We start from the raw sequence: 22955 nt of genomic DNA on the forward strand, positions 1-22955 counted from the left end.
AGGGGATTCGATGTAGTTTCTGCTACTTTTTTGATGATTTCTGGCTCAAGTAGATGCGGGCCAGGGCATTTATCGTTTCTAACTAAGTTGTTTGCCTGTTGTAGTTCCTCCAGGTAAAGGCTGATTCTTGTTGATCTGTCATATATGTGTTGTAATTAGTGCAGATTTGGAGCTGTTCCAGTAGAGTTGGGGGTGGCTGGTTCTTGCAAAATTGCATCTAATATTTTATGGATTGATTGCTCTCATGTAGTAGTTAGGATTCCCTGCGGTGACAATGGTATGCTAGTAGTAATATCACAGAATTATCTGGATATGCGTTTAACCCATAATTTCTGTCGTCGTATTTGCATCAATATTGGCCCGCTGTCGAAAATGTTTGAGAACCGTTGCTCTCATAGTTGTGTCCCAATTCCAGTATTGTATAGAACTGGTTCCAAGAATTTGAGAGTGAATTCAGCCTGCTGCGGTGTCCTCCCTACTTACCTGATCTGATTCTAATTTAGTGCCTGTGGGGTGAGTTGAATCGAGGTCTTCGGACATCCCACCATCCAATTTGAAACGGTCTTTGGATGGAATTGAGTGAACATGGATTAACATCCTCGACACCTCATTGAGTACGTGCCACGACGAATCTAGGCCGTTCTGAGGGATAAAATGCTTGGAAACTCTTGCTATTAGTCGGTTGTATCTTATAACTTTCACTTAGTGAATATTATTATTATTATTAGCCATATGGTGAAGGAAGCCTGAGGCTTATGCTGCACCAGCCAAAAGAAAAAAAAAATTCATAATTACCCCGAGAGAAGAGGAACGATGATATCCAGCTCAGGACCCTGAGTGTGCCATACCCATACTCACCAGATGTGAGCCCTTGGGGTTAATCATTATTATTGTTTTAATGACGGTTTTGCATTTACATATGCGTTAGTTTTGGTTTAGTTAAAGTGAATTCTTTCTTAAAGGGTGAATTGCATTCCACGGTTTTCACCTAGAAATTTAATAACCTTTTTTTAAATCAAAATAAAGAAAAATTGTGAAATAATATTTTTATGTTTTAAATTAAATATCTTAAGTGAATATAACTTCTCTGGTAGAGGGATTATACTATGTGTGTGTCTGTGTTGCTGTGGTTCGGCGTATCGTATGACTTATGGCCCAGTAACGTGTGGAGCTATTAAAAATTGTCCATTCATTTAGTTTTGCGAATCAGAATTGAGCCACCATTCTTTTATTCGTACAAAGTAGTATACGTAATATCATTATTTCTTGAATGTCGCAGCCTAAAATTTTTTATAGTGGGACAGTTAATAAATATGGCAGAAGCAGCAGTAGAAAATTCGGCTGCCCGATTTTTTTGTCATAAGTGTACCCAAGAAATTAGCCCAGTATTACCTGTAAGTAATTTCTTAAAAAGCTTGTTTGTGTTGAAAAACCGTAACCCTGATTACGGTTTATAAACATGTTTCTGAGCATTTTTTTCCATGTGCTTATCGGTACGATGTGTGAAAATTATGTATATATGCATCGTAATTCGCACACACACGGTATACCAGTTCTTCAGGGTAATTCATGGATATTACACCCTCCTAATTTTAAAGTTGGGGGGACAGACTGTATTTTATATTGTAAACAGAAAATGCCATATTTATTGATTTCATGCTACTTCCTGAACTATAAATGCTTGCAGACAACAAGGTGTGTAATAACAGTTTCCATTTCCATGCACTTTCCAGTGAATTTTTGCTTGTTAGTAGCGTTAAAATTTTCTGTTTAAGACCAGTTACTTGCAGTGCAACATATGTAGCCTAATTAGTTTAGAAAAAAAGTAACTTCACTCAGTGTATTTTTTTTTTATACTGTAACCTGACCTCCATGTGGAGACAAGATAGCCACTAATACACAAAATACACTGCATGTTTCTTTTACATTATATAAATTTGTGAGAATTTCTCAGCTAATGAAATTTACCCTATACCAGTGATTAAAACAATATTTGATGCAAACCAGTTTTCAAGATGCGTTATCTATTATAAAAGACAGATAAATCAGTAAATAGATAATTTTTTGCAATGATTTCAGGCAAAACATTATTGAAGCCAGTGATACTCTGTAACACTTTGTATGGTAGTTAGCTGGTCTCAGATGGAGGGAAAAGGATTTTCTGCCTTGAATTATTCTAAGATTTTTTAGCCTGTATAATATGCAGACTGGCCATGAACACACTTCTGCAGATATAATACACTGATACAATAGGGCCTGAATTGCTCTTGTAACATTAAAACCAACCAGCCAGTGCAGAGAGAGAGAGCACTTTGAATTGATTCAGGATTACCTTCTGTTTTGTGCCTTTTTTTGTGTTATGAACATAATATATTATATTACATAAATAATACATAAATTTGCAATATCATGTCCCATTCCTGATAGCTCTGCAAATATCAAACAAGCCATACATCTCACAAGGCTGTGATTTGGAGAACAACTACCCCCTCAGTTCTCCCCAGAGCCACAGCACTCCTACTAGCTTGAGTCCTTTGCTTTGCTGCTCTGGTCTGATGCATGATTTTCATTCAAATTCAATATAATTAAAAATACTTCACTAAACAAGTATATCTAATGCAGTAACACTAAGCACCAGTTATGCTATGAAGTTTAATTATATATAATTAAAATTTGAATGTTCTTATCGATACACCAGATATTCAGCAATAATACTACCACACTACCAAGTTTGCATTGTGTGTATTAGGCTATACTGTTACACTTGAAAGTTATATAACAAAATTATCCAACTTATACCAACCTAAATGATTTGAACTTTAGCACTACCTATTTACCACAATTAAAAGAATTTGAATTCCTCTACCCCTTACTCTATAACTACAACGATGGTGGCAGATTCGAATGATATAAAGGTTCTATGTATATTAAGTAGTAACCTACAATATCTGTAGGTAAATTAAAAATCAAATGAGCATGACTAGAACTATAAAGCTACTTATAGAGTGTGATATAACATGACAGTTAGGTCTATAAAATGGCAAATTCTTTGAAAACAGTTTCTTGGAATCTTTGACTAGCACCATGGATACTCTCGTCCCCGAGCAATGTAGTAACGTACCAGCTTTGTTGTACTTCACTTAGGGCAGTGGAAAATGAAAAAGGCCTGTAGGTAATTGTGCAGTCAGATATGAAGTTCTCTGAGCAATGCAGACAGGCTGCCAGGACAGCTCGTGGAATTTTGTCAATGATATACAGAAAATTTGCTAGCAGGGACAAGGAAGTGATTATCGCATTGTATAAGGCAATGGTTAGGCCACATCTTGAGTACTGCATATGGGTCTGGAGGCCTCAATTTAGGAAGGATGTAGATCTGCCAGGACGAGTGCATAGAAGGGCAACAAAATTTGTGAAGGGAATGATTGTGTGGTCTTATCAAGACAGGCTTTAGTTCTTCAAATTGCAGCATCTGGAGATTAGGCACCGAAGAGGAAATATGATTTGAGGTGCTTAAGGCTTTGAATGGATTGAATAATCTCAATGCTGATGGTATCCTTTCTTTGCTCAGACTATAGTTTATACAATTTAAGGGACAAATTTAAATTGAGGAAGGATGGTTGAAGGATTGATGTGAGAAGGTTTACCTTCAGCCAGCAGGTGACTGACTGTTGAAATACACTTCCATCTAGTGTTGTGGAGGCAGGCCATTTGAATAAATTCAAGGAAGAACTGGACACGTTATTAGAGTGGTGAACAAGTAATATGGGCAGTTTTTTTTTTCTTTTTTTGTTGATTCTTTATAAGTCTGCTTCCCTGCATCATAATAATAATAATAACAACAGCATATTTTAAAAATTTTATTGTAACTTGAATATCACATTTTATTACATTTGGCGTTGTATAAATTAAGAGTAGGTTTGTCTCAGTAGCTTGTTTTTAAAGTCAGTTGTTCTGAATGCTTTATCCCATGGAAACGATGTTATTAATAACACCCTTTTTTGGAGACTATTGAGATTAGTCTGCAAAAGCTTGTTTATGAAAACTGCAAACACAAAAGGTTTCACAACCTATGGTATTTAAGTACCATGAATTGGTTGAAGGAGGTAGGGATGCGAATCAACTACCTAGTATTAATATTATATTACTCTTATTGTATAGTATTATGTTGTTATTGTTATATTATTAGTAGTGGTACTGGTTAGTATTAGTATTATTACTAGTAGCACATGGGTTACACTTGAGTGGGAGAGGGAGAAAAAACATTTTCCAATGATATCAAGGCAATATTAAATATGTCAGAAAACTGTTAATGTTAAGTGTGACAAAAATCTGGACCCAATACATGGACTAATGATTGACAACCATAAGCAGAGGCAGAATTGATTCTTGCATTGCTTCTATTGGAACATGGAATAGCTTTAAGTGGGGGGGGATTCAGTGTCTGCTGTGGGTTCAAATGGGAATAGCATTATATGGCTTGTGTTACAGTTATCATTACAGCTTAATCAGATCACATGTAATCACTATCAGAGTTTTGGGCCCATAGAATTAACCAATATATAAGTAAATTCCATAAATTCAAATTGAGGAAAGACAGTTGAGGAATAGATGTGCAGAAATTTGCCTAGCCAGCGAGTGGTTGATTGCTGGAACAAGCTTCCATCTGTTGTTGTGGAAGTTGATAGCTTAAATAAATTCAAGGAAAAACTGGACAAACTTTTGGAGCGGATGGAGAGGTAAATGGGAAGTGGTTTTTCCCTTTTTTTTCCCTGATGCTTTACTTTATACGCTTGCTTTCTTGCATCATATGCCACTATTAATGCTAATGCTAAAATTGTAGTATAAATAAATTTTGAGTTCCCCTTGCGGGGAGGATAGAGGTGGTTGCAGCCACAGCTATAATAAGTAAATTTTGGGTTCCCCTTATTACAGCTGTAGCTGCAACCTCCCTATCCTCACCACAAAATGACCTTTGGCCAAAATATTTGCAAAGAAAAAAATAATAAAATCAATCCTATTGTAGTTAACAAAATAAAAAGCCATAAAATAGTTATAATATCAATAATATTATTAGTAAGTGGCCAAATGATACAAAGAAGCAACCTTTTTTTTTTTTTTTTGCATCAGCCAAATATAAATAAATAAAATAATAATGAAATTCAAATAAAACAGAATATTCATAGTACGTATAGGTAAACCTCGTATGACATGGTAGTTATATGGTCATTACTAATACTAATGTTCCTATAAAATCTTATGCGAAATCGTGTTATATGGGACTAAGAATCGGTGCAAAAAAGGGGGTTACATTCCAAAAGCTAAAAAAAAACACCATTTTTTTTTATAACTGTCGGAGACTTAATTTTTATTAAAAATAATAATATCCAAAACTGTCAATCGAAATACTGAGTGCTTTTTCCATTTTCTCAATTATTATTGCTCAGGGACGTGTTATCATATTTGCAGAAAGATCCTACAGCAACAGCAGTTCTAATTTTATGGTCCAGATTATCGTTTAATTTAAATTTAAATTTTTTGCAATGTATGATACCTTTCCCCTTTTTAAAGATGTTCCAAAATTTGTATCTTTTATTCTAGAGAAATAAAGTTTCTATTGAGTGGTGCTTTTTTACTTTCCTTAGGCAAAATTTAAAGCCGGAATTTAATTCACAACAAAGAAATCATTCTGATATAGTTCTTAAGAACAAGGTTTAGTAATACATACCCAGAAAAATTTATAAATGATCAAACAAATAAAAACCAAAATAACCTTACAAGAGCCTTAAAAGTCACAAACTGCTTGCTTCAAAGTGAACAAATTTTTATGGTCTCAAACAAGCACAAGTTCAACAGCACAGAACAGTGGGATTTCCCAACAAATAACACTGGGATTTCCCAACAAAATAAAATACAGGGATTTCCAAATAATTTTTTTTTTGCATAACAACTAGCGAATCAACAGTGGGGATTCACAAAAAGAATGTAAAATTGTTGAAATAAGAAAAAAAACCTTACAAAAAATATTACATTCAACATAACACCAGGGTATCCCCACATAAAAGCTTAAAAATACTATATTATACGAGGTTTGCCCCAGTTCTCTAACCATGTTAGAGCAAAACCATGTTATATTTGTACCATGTTGTGCAAGGATTGCGGCGATTTATCAACTGTGTTGGAGAGAAACTGTGTTATATGGGTGGTTGTCTGTATTCCCATTTACACAAGGTAATCATCCAGTTCTATTTTAAATTTGGCTAGACTCACTGTCTCCATCACATTGCGCGGCAACATATTCCACTGTTCAACAATCTGCTGCCCATAGGTGAACTTCATGAAATCCAATCTTTTGTTATTTCCTGAAATATTATATTTGTGTCTCTGGTTCATTTTTCATCCACAAGGGAGAACAGACCTTCCTTATTCATTTTAATCAATCCTTTTGATGCCTTATATGCCTCAGCTAGATCTCCCCTTAGATATTTTATTGTTAAGCTTGCCAGCAGGTCATGCAAAGGTATCTGGAGGCCCAGAGGCAAAGCGCATTCATTGTAATTATTTAAAGTAACCGATATTATTAGCAAGGGCACATGATGCAAGAAAGCAAGCTTATATAGCATCAGCCAAAAAAAAAAAAAAAACACACAACCCTTCTCATTTCACCCATCCACTCGCTCCAAATGTTTGGCTAGTTCTGCCTTGAATCTGTTTAAGCTATCAACTTCTACAATGACAGATTGAAGTTTGTTCCAGCAATCAACCACCTGCTGGCTAAAGGCAAACTTCCGCACATCTGTCCTACAACTGTCTTTCCTCAATTTGAATTTATGCCCTCTCAGGCGATTATTCTGAGCAAGGATCCCATCAGCATTGAGCATGCTCAAACCATTCAAGGCTTTATACACCTCAATTAGATCACCTTGCAGGTGCCTAGTCTCCAGACACTGTAATTTGCAAAACTTAAGCCTTTCTTTGTAGGAGCAACCCTTTGTTCCATTCACTAATCTTGTTGCCCTTCTCTGTACTTGTTCTAACAGCTCTACATCCTTCTTAAAATGAGGCCTACAGACCTGTATACAGTACTCAAGGCGTGGCCTGACCATTGCCTTGTGCAAGGGAATAATCACCTCCTTATCCCTGCTAGAAAAAAAATTCCTGTATATCATTGACAAGATACCATGAGCTACTCTTGCAGACCGTCTGCACTGCTCACAAACTTCATATCTGCCTGCAAAATTACCCCCAGGTCCTCTTCACTCTCTACCACTGTCAGTGTAGTACCACACAGTTGATACATTACTCTGGGGTTGCTGCTTCCCATATGCAGTACTTTACATTTGTCAGTGTTAATTGACAAATGTAATTATTCATTCAGGGTCCCCTCCAATATTTTTGATGATTTTTATTGTTGCTGTTGTTATTATTATTATTATTGGTAACCCCAAAAATCCCCTGTTTTTAAATTTTATATACATCACCCTGATGATGATAAAAAAAAAACCTTACAAAAAATAGAAGACAGAAGGAAATAGAAGAAAATAGAATTTTATGTTTGAATTGTTAGAATGTGACTTATTTGAAAGAGGGAAGAGTTGTACAAACTGTAAGCATGGAGTACTGAATGTACAAAATAGAAAGAAAAAATTGGAATGATTGTGTGTATTCTAATAAAGATTGCAATACGAGAATTATGAATATTTTAAGGGATACTTTTTTCTTTCAAAAAAACATTTCATTACATCTTTATCTAATTGATTGCTTCATAGAGAGGAAAAAAATTAATCAGTACAGAGAACATCAGGCTGTGATATTAAAACAATGTCAAAAATGTTTGTGGATTATAGAATTAAATGTAATGCTTTTATGAGTGGTATTAATATTAAGCTTGGAGGAGGTCACACAGTGGGAATTGACAAAACTTATCTTTTTACACATGGATATTATCTTGGAAGTGTGCTTGCTTTGGAAAGTTTATTGGTTTTCAGTTTAATTTCATGTAAATCAAAAAATGAAATATGTTCAAGTAGTGACAACACAAGACAAGATGCTATGTTTGATAGTGCTAATCATGTAGTTGTGCTAGGGACTGTTACTATGGATGATGGGACTATAACGAGATATATGAAACTTATGCCACTTTGTATGTCTTGATAATAATGTAATACATAGAAATAATATTGAATGTTTATGGTATCCATTAAAAGAGAAAATTGTAGGTACTTGTAATGATAACTATGACAAGCAATTTGTTTTTATTTCAAAGAAATTGTCTAACAGGTTTGCGTGAGGATAAGATTTAATAAAAATTATTATAATACGTTTTTAATCATAACTATTATTATTGCTTAAGAATGAAATTAAAATTGCCTGTGCTTCTAAATTGTTTTTTTATTGTAAGAAAAAGTTCACAATGAAATATGAGTACATTGTTATTTGGCTCTAGATAAAAATTAATGCAATTTGAATGCAATATAATTGTGTACCTTATTTCTAATCATAGGCAAGCTTAATCACTAATATTCTTGTTTATTTATTTACAGAAGAATCTCTCTAAATTACATTTTGAAAAGAACGTGTCAACTGTTTCTCTTTTAATTGATAATATGGCACATTTTTGAATGCAGATATGTCTTTATTAACCATAATTTACTGAATGATTGCTCATTTTCTGCTGCTGTTACAGAAAGGGAAAAAAATTCTAATAGCTATTACCATATTTGGAAATATTTCTTCCAAGTTATTTCATATTATGTAATGTAGCATATCTAAAGGTTTGAAGATAGTTTCAGTTTTTAACATAGCTTGTAGGATCAGTACTTCTGAGCAAATTTCATTGGAAACGTAAAATATTTCACCTATATTCATAGTGGAAATATTTTATGCTCTACTGAATCTGTAGCAGTTTTAACCTTTAGCAAAAAAATCATTTTTGTCAGTTATCTTAGGAGATTATTAAAACATTGTTTTGACTTATTACAATGTTGACTAATGTTAAGTAAAGTTAGTTGAAGTGGGTTTTCTTTATCCTGATGCGAGTATCTGTAAATTCTTTCTTATTCTGAATTGATGGACCCCAGATTTTGACAATTTCAATATATTGCTGAATCTGCTCCTTTTTTTTTTTTTTTCCACAGAACTTCTCTTTTTTGCACTTGAATTAGAGTTTGTGTACAGTCTGATGATTGCATATATTTATTAATTTTGTTTACATCATTGAGAATATCGTACCATACAGTTATAGAAATGATAAAGGGCAGTTTCTGAATCTGCTTTATGAACTATTGGCTTTTGATGCAGTTGCATTATTCTTTGCTGAATGTATGAAAAATTGCATTAGTCTTCTGAAGGTTGTTGTTGTATAATCCAACATATAGATTATACCAAAGAAAAGATTGCCTAATATACTACTTATGGATGCATCACAAAGTAAAAGGTTAAAAGAATGATCTACACATGGAATGTATGCTGCCTTAGGATTAATGTTCAATATTTGAGCTTGAATGCCTTCGTATTGCCCTTTCATATATATGATCCACTATCATATCATTGCCCTCTGTAATTGTTAATGTCTATATTATACTTTTCTCAAATATTTAAGAGCAGATTTGTAAAACCTTCACCAGTGTGATTAAAGCTTCAAAAAACCCTATAAAGTTTTCAAGAATTTTTACCTCACCGGAGTTATCAATATAAACATGTCTTAGTATTATTCATGTTTTTTCTTGGTGTGAAACGTCTGGTGTAGAGTCCATTTGCAAAATGTAATATTTCACAATTCTAACATTGTTTAAAAATACTTCATTAAGATCTTGCTAAAACCTATTTTGAGATCTATCAATGATGCTGAATACGTGCTTTACTTCCTTGAATATTAGATAAATAGTCTGCCAGAACAACATCATATTTTGTCAATAGTTAAAGTAATCCTAAAAAATTCCCATTACTATTAGAGTCAAGTTGATTATCACTTCCCCTAAAAGCTAAATTTCTTCTACATATAAATAGTATTACACTGAACAACAAATTTTGGGTCAAATCTTGTTATGGGCATGCAAGTAAGTTTAATTTATAGATTTTGGGGTGCTGAACATGGAAATAGTGCTTAAAGTGGCAGATTGGCTCTTGTTTTTGAAAAAAGTAGTTTTTTTATATTTATACAAGATGTTCTTTATTTATATGGAAGTAGTAGTAGTAGTGGCATGTGATGTAAAAAAAAAAAATCACACTATTCCCTCCAAATGCCTGTTCAGTTCCTCCTTAAATTTATTCAACCTATCAACTTCCACAACGACAGATGGAAGTTTGTTCCAGCAATTAACCACCCGCTGGCTAAAGGCAAATTTCCGCACATCTATTCTACATCTGTCCTTTCTTAATTTGAATTTATGTCCCCTTAGGTTTGTAATCTGAACAAGTGGAAGGATCCCATCAGAATTTGGCGTGCTCAACCCATTCAAGGCCTTGCCTTATACACCTCAATCAGATCACTGCGCAGGTGCCTAGTCTCCAGCCACTGCAATTTGCAGAACTTAAGCCTCTCTTGGTAAGAGGATCCCTTCATTCCCCTCACCAATCTTGTTGCCATTCTCTGTACATGCTCAAGTAAATCTTCATCCTTCCTAAAATGAGGCCTCCAGACCTGTACGCAGTACTCAAGGCGTGGCCTGACCATTGCCTTATACAGAGGGACAATCACCTCCTTTTCCCTGCTAGCAAAATTCCTATATATCATTGACAAAACCCCATGACCTGCCCTGGCAGCCTGTCTGCATTGCTCAGAAAACTTCATATCTGACTGCACAATTACTCCCAGGTCTTTTTCATTTTCTACCACCTTAAGGGCCCCGAGCGCCAAGCGATATTAGTGACCACAGCGCCTTTCCAGAGTGATTATCTAGTACGCTTAATTGTAAATACATTTCTCCTGAGTTTCGAAAGTCCGATAACTCCTGAATATTATATTTAAATAGATATATTCAAATACTATAACCTAGAAAGGAAAGCCACCTTTCTTTAATCCCTCTTTTTATTTTTAGTTATTACTAACCCTTTTCTTCGCTTGGGTCACTAGGCGGCACCGCTCTTGCCTCCACGTGGCGGGGCTGGTAACCTGGGAGAAAAAGACAATCTCCCGGGGCCAAAAAGAGCATATCATGAGTAAATCAAACTCAGACTTATCTGGGCTGCCAGACGCAACCCAGATATCAAAAAAGAAAGACAGTTCCACAGCAGGAACGGCAAAGCGCCAAAAAACTGAGCCAGAGACATATCCAATTCCAACCTATCTAATCATCCATTCAACTGGTGAGAATGCAGTTGGCAAACTCTCTCCCTTTAGAATTCAAAAGGAATTGGAAAGTAAAGCAGGATCTCCGAAATCCGTAAAAAGACTCAGATCAGGAGATATTCTCATTGAGACATCTAATACCAAACATTCTGAGCGACTTCTGAAAACAAATTTCTTTGCAGGTCTCCCAGTAACTGTAACACCCCACAGATCACTAAACACCTCTAAAGGAGTGATCTCAAACTGGGACTTACTAGATGTAACTGAAGAAGAAATGCTAGAAGAACTGAAAGAACAAGGAGTTATTCATGTCAAGAGAATCTCCACGAGAAAAGACGGTAATCTGATCCCTACCCGCAATCTGATCTTGACCTTTAACACACCGAATCGTCCATCATCCATTAAGGCCGGATATCTGGTATGTAATGTCAGACCATATGTCCCAAACCCGCTACGGTGTTTCCGATGCCAGAAGTATGGACATTCCCAAACAGCTTGCCGGGGAACCCCTACTTGCGCAAAGTGTGGTTCAATCGAACACGATTGCGAAAACTGTAATGCTCCTCAATCAGTATGTCCAAATTGCAAAAAAGATCATCCCGCTTATGCCAGAATATGCGAGCGCTGGAAAAGTGAGAAACTTATCCAGAAATATAAAACTGAGCATAATGTTTCTTACCCAGAAGCAAAAAGATTCATCTCACCACCAATTCATGCAGACAGACCTACGTATGCCCAAGCCACCAAAAAATTCCAATCAACCGGATCGCAAACTGAAATAACAGTACCTCCAAAACAGTCTTTCTCAAATTACGTAAAATCTTTGTACAGTGCAACTCAAACCCAAGCAGTCAATACACCAATTACCATACCACAAGAAAACATACACACTCCGGATGAAGGATTTAAAGAAAAACATATCCTAACTTCTAGTCACCAACAACAAATGGACACTAAAGAAAAATCAGCAGATGACCCTGTTCTTCAAATCTTTGTTGAAGAAGATATGGACACCGAAAGGCCTTCCTTCCCAAAAAAAGATAAAAACAAAAGTGAAAAACAGAAAACCTCAACAACCCGAAAACGCTCAGAAAGTCTAATAAGAGATAAACAATGAACAGAATAATACAATGGAACTGTCGTGGATTCCGCGCCAATATCGATGACCTATACGATCTTTCCTGTAAATACTCACCAATATGTATCTGCCTTCAAGAAACTTATTTAAAACACCAAAATACACCAAAACTGTCTCTTTTTAACATTATTAGAAAAGACAGAACCAATCAGAATATCGCACATGGTGGCGTAGCTATTTTAACAAACCCACATATTCCTACCAAACAGGTCTCACTGAACTCTCCCCTCGAGGCAATAGCAGTCCGTATAGCTGCTGACATCCATATGACAATCTGCTCCTTATACATTCCACCAAGCTATACTTTCCAGCAAGATGATCTCAACAATCTTATAGCTCAACTCCCAACACCTTTCCTCATTCTGGGAGACTTAAATGGTCATCACACTCTTTGGGGTAACAACAATATCGACCAAAGAGGAAAACTAATTGAACAGTGTCTAGACAATAACAACCTCCTTCTTCTAAATGATGGTTCACCTACATACGTTCACCTACCTTCAGGAACAAGCACTGCAATAGATTTGTCTATCTGCTCTGCAACCTTATATCCTATTCTAAAGTGGATGGTAAACAACGATCCGCTACATAGCGATCATTTCCCCATAATAATTGAATTACTTAATAAGCCCCCTCATCATCCTACTAAAATTCCGCATTGGCTTACTGATAAAGCAGATTGGCAGTCCTATAAAAAATTGACCAAGCTTGATCCCAAAATAATCCAAAATTCCACAACTGACGAAGCAGTTGACTATGTCACCAAAATGATATTACATGCAGCAGAACAAACTGTACCGAAATCCTCATCAAAATTACCGATTCATCCAAAAACCTGGTGGAGTGATGAATGCCTTGTGGCTAAAAAAATGCAAAGCAAAGCTTGGAATTCTTTTCGCCGGAGTCCAACTACAACCAATCTCATTCAATATAAGCGTGCTAGAGCAAGAGCGAGATATGTTAGACGCTGCAATAAAAAGGCTGCTTGGATCCGCTTCACTTCGACTATTAATCAAGCAATGCCTACACATAAAATTTGGAAAGCAATCAGAAAAATGAGTGGCAAATATAAACCGATACCCCTACCCATCATGGAATGGAGAGGGCAGATCTACACTAGATATACTAGTCAGACTAGAGAATTCCATCCGTAATGCATTCCTCAGATCGGAACACCATGTGTTAGTCTGCTTTGATATCAGTAAGGCCTATGATTCCACGTGGAAGTATGGAATACTCCGTGAATTACATCGTCATGGACTTCGGGGTCACCTCCCGATTTTCATACAGAATTTCCTATGCAAGCGTACATTCCAGGTTCGATTCAAAACCTCACTGTCCCAAGTATTTTCCCAAGAAGAAGGAGTTCCTCAAGGCTCTGTACTCAGTGCTTCACTTTTTATAATTGCAATAAACTCCATTGCCGGACAAATTCCAGACACTGTTGATAAAGCACTGTTTGTAGACGATCTTAGTATTTGGTGTCATGCTAAAAATATGAATACTATTGAGAGACAGTTGCAAGTGGCAATAAATAAGATCTGTTCATGGGCTCAGACTAATGGATTAACTTTGTCCAGAAAAAACATTTTGCATCCATTTTTGCCGCCAACGCAAACTCCATCCCAATCCGGAGCTACAACTGAATCGCCAACAAATAACAGTTCATCCCAGCATACGGTTCTTAGGAATCACTTTAGACCATAAACTCACTTTCGTTGAGCACATCAAAAGACTAAGAACATCATGTCAACAAAAATTAAATATCATCCGGGTTCTCTCTGCAACCAATTGGGGAGCTGATCACCTTACTTTATTACGGTTATATAGAGCATTAATAAGATCGAAACTTGACTACGGAGCACCAGTCTATAGTTCAGCAAGACCTAGTGCCCTTCGCTGGCTTGACCCTATCCATCATAGTGGAATACGCGTTGCTTTAGGGGCATATAGCCCGTCACCACCAAATACGGAGGATGCAGAAAGGTCAGGGAATGACCACCGCATATCCCGGAGCAATATGGCCTTAGTTGCTAATGCTCCTAAAAAAAAAACCAAACCAAAGCTTTAGGGGCATATCGCACGTCTCCAACACATAGCTTATATGCTGAAGCACACGAACCACCTCTCTCAATCAGGCGACAAGAACTGATACTACGTTATGCCTATAAAATTAGATCTATGCCAGAACACCCGAACTGGCCTATACTTTTCACATCACAGCACAGTAGGTTATACCAAAACTGCCCTAATGCTAATCATCCTTTGGGTATGAGAATAAAACACCTCTTAGAAGAACTAAATCTAACCTTAGACAATGTGGCACATAGCCTCCCATCCTCTCTTGCTCCTTGGAATATCATTCCACCCTCACGTGACTTACATCTGCATGAATGGAATAAATCTACTTTGCATAGAGAAAACTTCTCGCAACTATACCATGCAGTAGTGGACCAGTTTCCCAGCTTTTCCATAGTACATACTGATGGATCAAAGAATGATGTCCACGTTGGAATCGCCGCAGTTTTTCCAAACATCACATTAGAAAAGGCCGCCGTAGCCTAGTGGTCAGGCACGCCGGTGCATACGTACACGTGCCTTGAGTGACCGGGGTTCGAGCCCGTGACTACTGAATACGGTGCTGTTTCTTGTATTCTATCTATCTTGTGAACTCCTCTGACCGTTCAGTCATTCCGGAGTATAAACAGAAAATTTATTTATTATTTATTATCAGTTATCACCTGAGTTCGGTATATTTTCCGCCGAACTAATAGCAATTCAGGTTGCACTGAACCATATCGAGTCCTCTGATATTAACAACAGTATAATTTTCACAGATTCTTTAAGTGCACTTCAAGCACTAAAAAACACCATGAACATCACCCACCCAGTCGTGAAAAGAATAGTCAGCTCTTTACATAGCTTATCAGAACTTGGAAAAAACATACATTTCTGCTGGGTCCCAGGACATATGGGAATTCCTGGAAACGAACTAGCGGACAATGCTGCCAAATCAGCTCACCTACCGCCCGAGAAAAAGTGGAAAGTGCCTCATCAAGACTATCGACCAATAATCCAGGAAAAATGCATGTGCCAATGGCAGTTATCATGGGAAAATCAACCTAATAATAAACTTCGAAGTATCAAGCCAAACCTTGAGCGATGGCCTTCCAGCTTTAATTCAATCCGACATCAAGAGGTAATATTGGCTCGACTGCGAATAGGGCACACAAATATCACTCATGGTTATCTTTTAAGAGGAGAAATACCCCCTCAATGTCATCACTGTAATACACTGCTCTCAGTGAAACACATTCTGGTCGAATGCACAAAATATACAAGAGAACGCCGGATTCTTTGCACTTCAGCCACAACAAAAGATCCTATACTTACCTCACTTTTAAACAATGAAACAAATGTCTCAAGCATATATAACTTTCTGAAGATGATTAAAGTATATCACCTCCTTTAGTTAGGAAAAAAAAAAAAAATTATTTTCTGGTTTCCTTTTCCATTTTCTGTAATTGAGAAGAAATAGCATGCATAATTATCATATGTATGGCGCACTATGGTCATAGTTGCCGATGCGCCCAATAAATCCTGAAACAAACAAACAAACTACCTTAAGTGTAGTACCACACAGTTGGTACGTTTCTCTGGGGTTACTTCTACCCATATGCAGTACTTTGCATTTGTCAAGATTAAACATCAGTTACCACTTCTTAGCCCATCTGTCCAAATTATCTAGATCCTGTTGCAGTAGCACACTGCCATTACTGTCATTAACAACCCTGCCAACCTTTGTATCATCTGCAAACTTCGACATTAAGCCTGATATACCTTCATCAATATCATTGATAAATATACAAAACAATAGTGGACCCAACACCGAACCCTGTGGGACTCCACTAATAACATTAGTCCACGAAGAGCAGCACCCATTGATTACCACCCTCTGTCTTCTCCCAATTTACCATCCTTTTATCCATTGTAGCAACTTACCCTTAATACCATTCTGCTCCAATTTGTACAATAGTCTTTCATGCACAACAGTGTCAAAAGCTTTCCTGAAATCCAAATATGTGATATCAAAATTATTTTTTGCATCCCGTTCCTTTGTAACCACATCATAATATCCTATCAAATTTGTCAGACAAGACTTTCCCTTAACAAACCCATGCTGTGTCTGAATTATTGCTGCAGTCTTGTCTAGATGATACTGCAATGCATCTTTAACCAGTGACTCCATTCTTTTACCCGGAACAGAAGTTAAACTAACTGGTCTGTAATTACTCGTGTCACCCTTCGATCCCCCTTTGTGAATTGGGGATACATTTGCACATCTCCAGTCCGTGGGAACCTCCCCTGAGTCCAAGGATGCTCTCATAATTATGGCTAAGGGTTTGCTTAGTTGCTTTGCCGCCTCCTTTAATATAACTGGATTGATCCCATCCACCCCAGGTGCCTTTCTTATGTTTAACTTCAACAATTTCTCCTCCACTTTGCTCTCAGTTATTACAAAATCATTAAGTATCTGCTACAATTTGATAACCTTCTGCCATTTTCAAATCTTAATAATTCCTCATGTGTGAATGTAGATGCAAAATACTCATTTAGTTTGTTTGCTATCTGAGCAGGATCATCAACAGTTAAAATAATCCTAAAAAATTCCCATTACTATTAGAGTCAAGTTGATTATCACTTCCAATAATTGGCTAATATGTTGGCACTCCATTTGCTTTGGTATTTTTGTTCCATTGCTGCCCTATATATATATATATATATATTAGATAAATATATTAGATAAGTGTATGAGTATACTCTATTGTCAGGGAACATGGTATGTAAAAAGGATAGGTTGAACAGGACCAGGGTATGTGTGCCAGGGGCAAAGGTTGATGATGTTGTAGAGCAGATATAATCTTTTAAGGGCACAAAAGGTGATATTGTCGTACACGTTGGCACTAATGATATTAAGAGTAGGAGACCGGCGGAATTACTTAAGTTCAGATCACTGTTGAAAAAAAGCCGTGAATTAGGATTGAATTTGAAAGTGTCTGCAATTCTGCCCAGACATGATAGGATGGCATATATGATGAGAGCCTTGTCGATCAGTTCGGCCCTGGAAAGATTGTGCAAGGCTCAAGGGAGAGAATTTTTTTCAGCCTGGTCTGTACTTGTTAACAGGAGAGACTGCTTCTACAGGGATGGGATACACTTAAATAGAAAGGGTGTAAGAATATTTGCTGATGCTATTAAGGCAGTGTTAGATGGGTTGGAAAACTACTAGCTTGGGGGGATACAAGGATTAATAGATTAACTACTGGCAGAGGTGAAAGTGATTCTTGCACTGCTTCTATTGGAACGAGCAGCAGCCTGGAAAACAAGATGCAGGGTATTTCAGAGACTGCTGGGAGTCATTGCGGTACAAGTAAACACATCGGTTGTGTTAGGGTAGCTAAGAATAGGAATAGGTGCATGTATACTTGCGTGTACATCAATGTTAGGAGTTTGGTTGATGAATTTAAGGTATTGCTCAAAACATCAAAGGCAGATATTGTTGGGATATCAGAGACGTGGTGTCACAAAGATATAAGGAATGCAGAACTGGAATTTGAGGAGTACAATGTGTACAGAAATTATAGACAGGATAGGAAGGGAGGAGGGGTTATGCTGTTAGTTAAGAAACACATAAAATCCGAGGAAGTGAAGTCAGTCGACATCGCTGGACAGTGTAGTGTCGAGTCAGTTTGGTGTGACATAAGCATTGGGAGATCAAAATTGAGAGTAGGAGTGTGCTATAGGCTTAATGACTCTGATGAGTATAATAAGAAACTGTTCAGGGAAATAGAGTGGTCCAGTAAATGAGTGTCTTATAATGGGGGATTTTAATTTCCCAGATATTGACTGGAATTTGTGGATTGGTCACTCACACATTAGCAAGGCTTTTGTGGATTTATTGGATGATTGTCTTCTACATCTGCATGTTCGGGAGGCAACAGTGTGCTGAAGTAGGATTTACTGAAAGAGGTAACTACCATCAGGGGTAAAGGGAAGGGTTTTTGCTTTCGTAAAGGCGACTAAGATGGTCTGAGACAGTATTTAAATTCTATACAGTGGGACCAACTGATGATGATGCCAACAGCAAATTCAAAATGGGAAGCATTCAAAGAATTTATCTTGGAAGCTACAAGTCTTTACATACCAACCAAGAAATATTTTTCAAGGTTTAGGCCTAAATGGATGTCAAATGAACTAATGAGACATATGGCAGAGAAGAAAAATGCATGGGATACATAAATTAATGGGTGACATGGAAGCCTATGATAGATATAAGCTGGTCTGTAACCAAATCACAAAGGAGATTAGGCAGGCAAAAGCAGATTATGAGAAATCTTTGGCAAAGGATGCAAAGAAAAAGAACAGAGTTCTTTACTTATGTAAATTCTAGAAGGAAAGGGATGAATCAGATTGGTCCACTGGATATTGATGGTTCAACTGTTATTGATCCTGTTCAGTTGGCTAACAAACTAAATGAGTATTTTGCATCTACATTCACACATGAGGAGTTATTCAGGGAGGAGAATTCCAGATGTGAAGTAAACTCTGGCAGTGAGCTAGATGATTTTGTCGTAACTGAGTGGAAAGTGGAGGAGAAATTGAGGATAAACATAAAAAAAGGCACCCGAGGTGGATGGGATCTATCCAGTTATATTAAAGGAGGCAGCAAAGAAAGTATGCAAACACGTAGCCATGATTATGAGAGCTTCTTTGTAATCAGGGGAGGTACCCATAGAAGCACTGCAGAATCATCTAGACAAGACTTCAGTTATAGCTCAGACACAGCATGGTTTTGTTAAGGGAAAGTCTTGCCTGACCAATTTGATTGGATACTATGATGCAGTCACAAAGGAACTGGATGCAGGGAATACCTTTGATATTATATTTTTGGATCTTAGAAAGGCTTTTGATACTGTTTCACATGGTAAACTGCTGCAAAAATTGGCGCAGTGTGGCATTGGAGGCAAATTGCTGCTTTGAATAAAGGGATGGTTGAGGGGAAGAAGACAGAGAGTGGTAATCAATGGACTAATGTTATTAGTGGAGACCCTCAGGGTTCAGTGGTTCGTCCATTGTTGTTTTCTGTATTTATAAATGATATTGATGATGGTATATCAAGCTTAATGTCCAAGTTTGCAGATGATACAAAGGTTGGCAGGGTTGTTAAGGACACTACTGACAGTATGCTGCTGCAACAGGATCTGGAAAGGTTGAGCAGATCGGCTGAGAGGTGGCAAATGAAGTTTAACGTTGACAAATGTAAAGTACTACATATGGAAAACAGTAACCCGAGAGCAACGTATCAACTCTGTGGTACTACACTGACAGTGGTAGAGAATGAAAAGGACCTGGGGTAATTGTGCAAGCAGATATCAAGTTTTCTGAGCAGTGCAGACGGGCTGCAAGAGTAGCTCATGGTGTCTTGTCTATGATATACAGGAATTTTTCTAGCAGGGATAAGGAGATGATTATTCCCTTGTATAAGGCAGTGGTCAGGCCACACCTTCAGTACTGTATGGAGCTCTGGAGGCCTCATTTCAAGAAGGATGTAGAGCTGCTGGAACGCGTACAGAGATGGGCTACAAGATTAGTGAATGGAACAAAGGGTTGCTCTTACGAAGAAAGGCCTACGTTTTGCAAATTACAGTGCCTGGAGACTAGGCACTGGCGAGGTGATCTGATAGAGGTGTATAAAGGTTTGAATGGTTTGAGCATGCTCAATGCTGATGGGATTCTTCCTCTTGCTCAGAATAATCACTTGAGAGGGCATAAATTCAAATTGAGGAAAGACAGATGTAGGATAGATGTGCAGAAATTTGGCTTTAGCCAGCAGGTGGTTGGTTGGTGGAACAGACTTCCATCCCTTGTTGTCGAAGTTGATAGCCTAAATAAATTTAAGACTCACCTGGACAGGTATTTCAAACGAACGGAGGGCTGAAATGGGAGTGGTTTTTTTTTTTTTGCTGATGCTGCATAAGCTTGCTTTCTTGCATCACATGCCTCTACTAATGCTAAGGGTGCTGACCTGTCAGGTGTAGTTACAATGGAAAAATTCAAGTGCCTGAAAAATAAAGACAGATTACATTAAATTAAAGGAAAATATACAAATGGTACTTAATGTTATAGATCCTAAGATTTTAACTACGTCATCAAGGGCCAACAGCTAAAACAAAAGGAAATAAAGCAAGTAAGGCCTCTGTTTTTGTTGTGATATATACGTAGCAGACAGCTACTTGTGTGTGTGTATATACAGGGTGTCTCAAAAATATTGGTACAAACATTTAGGGGAGGTAGGTGACATCTAAAGGATTGTGAATCGCATAGGAACCCATAACCGGAAACGTCACCGTAAGTCAGTACCCGGTGCTGTTCATCATTTCGCGCGAGAGAAAATTTCTGGTTTACTCATTCAAGCAGTAGTCGCCGCACGAAGAGCATGCATCGATATACAAACTGTGAGCTGGCAGACATGCACCTAGTGTATGGATTAGCAGAGGGCCCACACGGTGTGTGCCCCCATGCGGGACAACATCGCTTCGTAATAAATGTATGAGCAGGTATTGTCGGTGACTGCTTGGTCGGCCCATACCTGTTACCATCCCGCACGAACTCCGCTAAATATCGGATCTTTCTTGAACATGTTCTACCAGGGTTACTTGACGATGTTCTAGAAAATTTGAGACGCAACATTTGGTTTCAACGTGACGGGGCGCCTGCCGATTATGGAAGGTGTGTTCGTGACCATTTGAACAGGCGTTTTGGGCGTTGATGGATTGGCCGTTGCCTGGCCCCCCACGCTCACCTGATTTATCGAGCTTTGATTTCTTTCTGTGTGGGGGGGGTCCTCAAATCTATTGTGTATGAATCGCCTGTGGAGATGGAAATAGATCTCGTGGCGAGACTCGTCTGCGCTGCAGCTATTGTCAAAGAAACTCCAGGTGTGTTTGACTGTGTCCGTCAATCCATGCTGCGTCGGTGTCACGCATGCATCACGTCTCATGGTGGAACCTTCGAACATCTGTTGTAACATCATGAAATGCATCCATCTCGTACTCCATTGTTAATATTATGTCAAATAAATATTTGCCACTAATTACTGTTGTGTCATTTCTGCTTCTTGTGCCTCTGCTACTACTTTCCCCGTGATATTTCCGGTTATGGGTTCCTATGCGATTCACATTCCTTTAGATGTTACCTACCTCCCCTGAATGTTTGTACCAATATTTTTGAGACACCCTGTGTATATTTTTTGAAAATAAAAGGTGTACAACACGTTTCAAAATTTAAAATTTTTTAAAACTTAAAAAGTATATGCAGTAAGTACTGCCATCCATTAAGAAAAGATGAAAGATTGGTCTGTTGAAGCAGAATTCAAAACAAACTCTAAACATTTTGCAAAATCAAAAAGAAATTTGGACACCTGTCTGGTGCCAGCAAACACAGTGGCAGGCACCAGACAGGTGTCCAAATTTCTTTTTGTACCCCCAATTTTCTTACCCCCAGGGGCTCACATCTGGTGAGTATGGGCTTGGCACACCCAGGGTCCTGAGCTGGATATCATCATTCTTCTCTTTTTTGGTGATTCCCTTCTATTTCTGACCCCCTCCCTCTTCTCTCTCTCTCAGGGGTAACTGAGAATTTTTTTTTTTTTTGGCTGGTGCAGCAAAAGCATTACCACTGCTGGATTAAGGGGTGATCTTGTCTGACTGATATATGATTAGTTACTATGGCACAATCCCAAAGGAACTATACAAAGAAAATGATTTTGGTATTATGTGAACTTTTGATAGTGTTTCATACAAACAACTGCTGACAAATGGGAGCCATGCGGCAGTGGATCAAGTTACTGCAATGGATAAAGGGATAATTATTAAGCTGGTAGTAATATCCTGTCACCTGGGAGGTCCAGCAGAAAAATATTTAATTCTGGTGCACTTTCTTAATAATCTTTAGGCTTGTATGTGCTTTTTTTTTTTTTTTGTGCATTTATATTGTTCAGTGGGCCTGTGATGTGATGGAATTTAATCCCAGGGGCTCACATCTAGTGAGTATGGACTTGGCACACTTAGGGTCCTGAGCTGAATATCATCATTCTTCTCTTTCTTGGTGGTTCCCTTCTACTTCTGTCTCTTGGGGTAATTCAGAATTTTTTTTTGGCTGGTGCAGCGTAAGCCTCAGGCTTCCTTGCACCGTATGACTAATAATAATATTTTTTTATGTTACTCCATTGTGTCTGGCAAGTAGAGTTTGTTGTGTAGTGAAACACTGCTTTTCATTATAATGGCATGTTTTTCAATCACTTTCCACTGTCCAAATTTTGAAATTTGGAAAGTGACAGCCTTTTCACTATTCACTTTTCAAAAGCTTCTCAAAGTTCACCACTTGCCTCTGAGTATTTTCACGGAAAATAAGAGAAATTCCGGTAGTGTTGAGGACATGAGCAGTAAATTAGCTAATCCTACTGGATTT

At 37.6% G+C, this 22955-nt stretch overlaps 1 protein-coding gene across 1 annotated transcript in view; it reads left to right on the forward strand.

Moving 5' to 3' along the window:
- The first annotated feature begins 1106 nt into the window (after positions 1-1106).
- LOC150080591 (E3 ubiquitin-protein ligase RNF115-like) overlaps positions 1107-22955 on the forward strand; it is a 227649-nt gene continuing 205800 nt past the window's right edge. The window contains exon 1 of the mRNA XM_090381020.1: positions 1107-1394. Within this exon, the coding sequence (XP_090237146.1) occupies positions 1314-1394 (81 nt within the window). The 5' untranslated portion in view covers positions 1107-1313. The remainder of the gene's footprint in view (positions 1395-22955) is intronic.

The sequence above is a fragment of the Mastigoproctus giganteus genome, chromosome 9 (genome assembly GCF_048544385.1).
Source record: "Mastigoproctus giganteus isolate SK-2022 chromosome 9, ASM4854438v1, whole genome shotgun sequence".
Lineage (NCBI taxonomy): Eukaryota > Metazoa > Arthropoda > Arachnida > Uropygi > Thelyphonidae > Mastigoproctus > Mastigoproctus giganteus.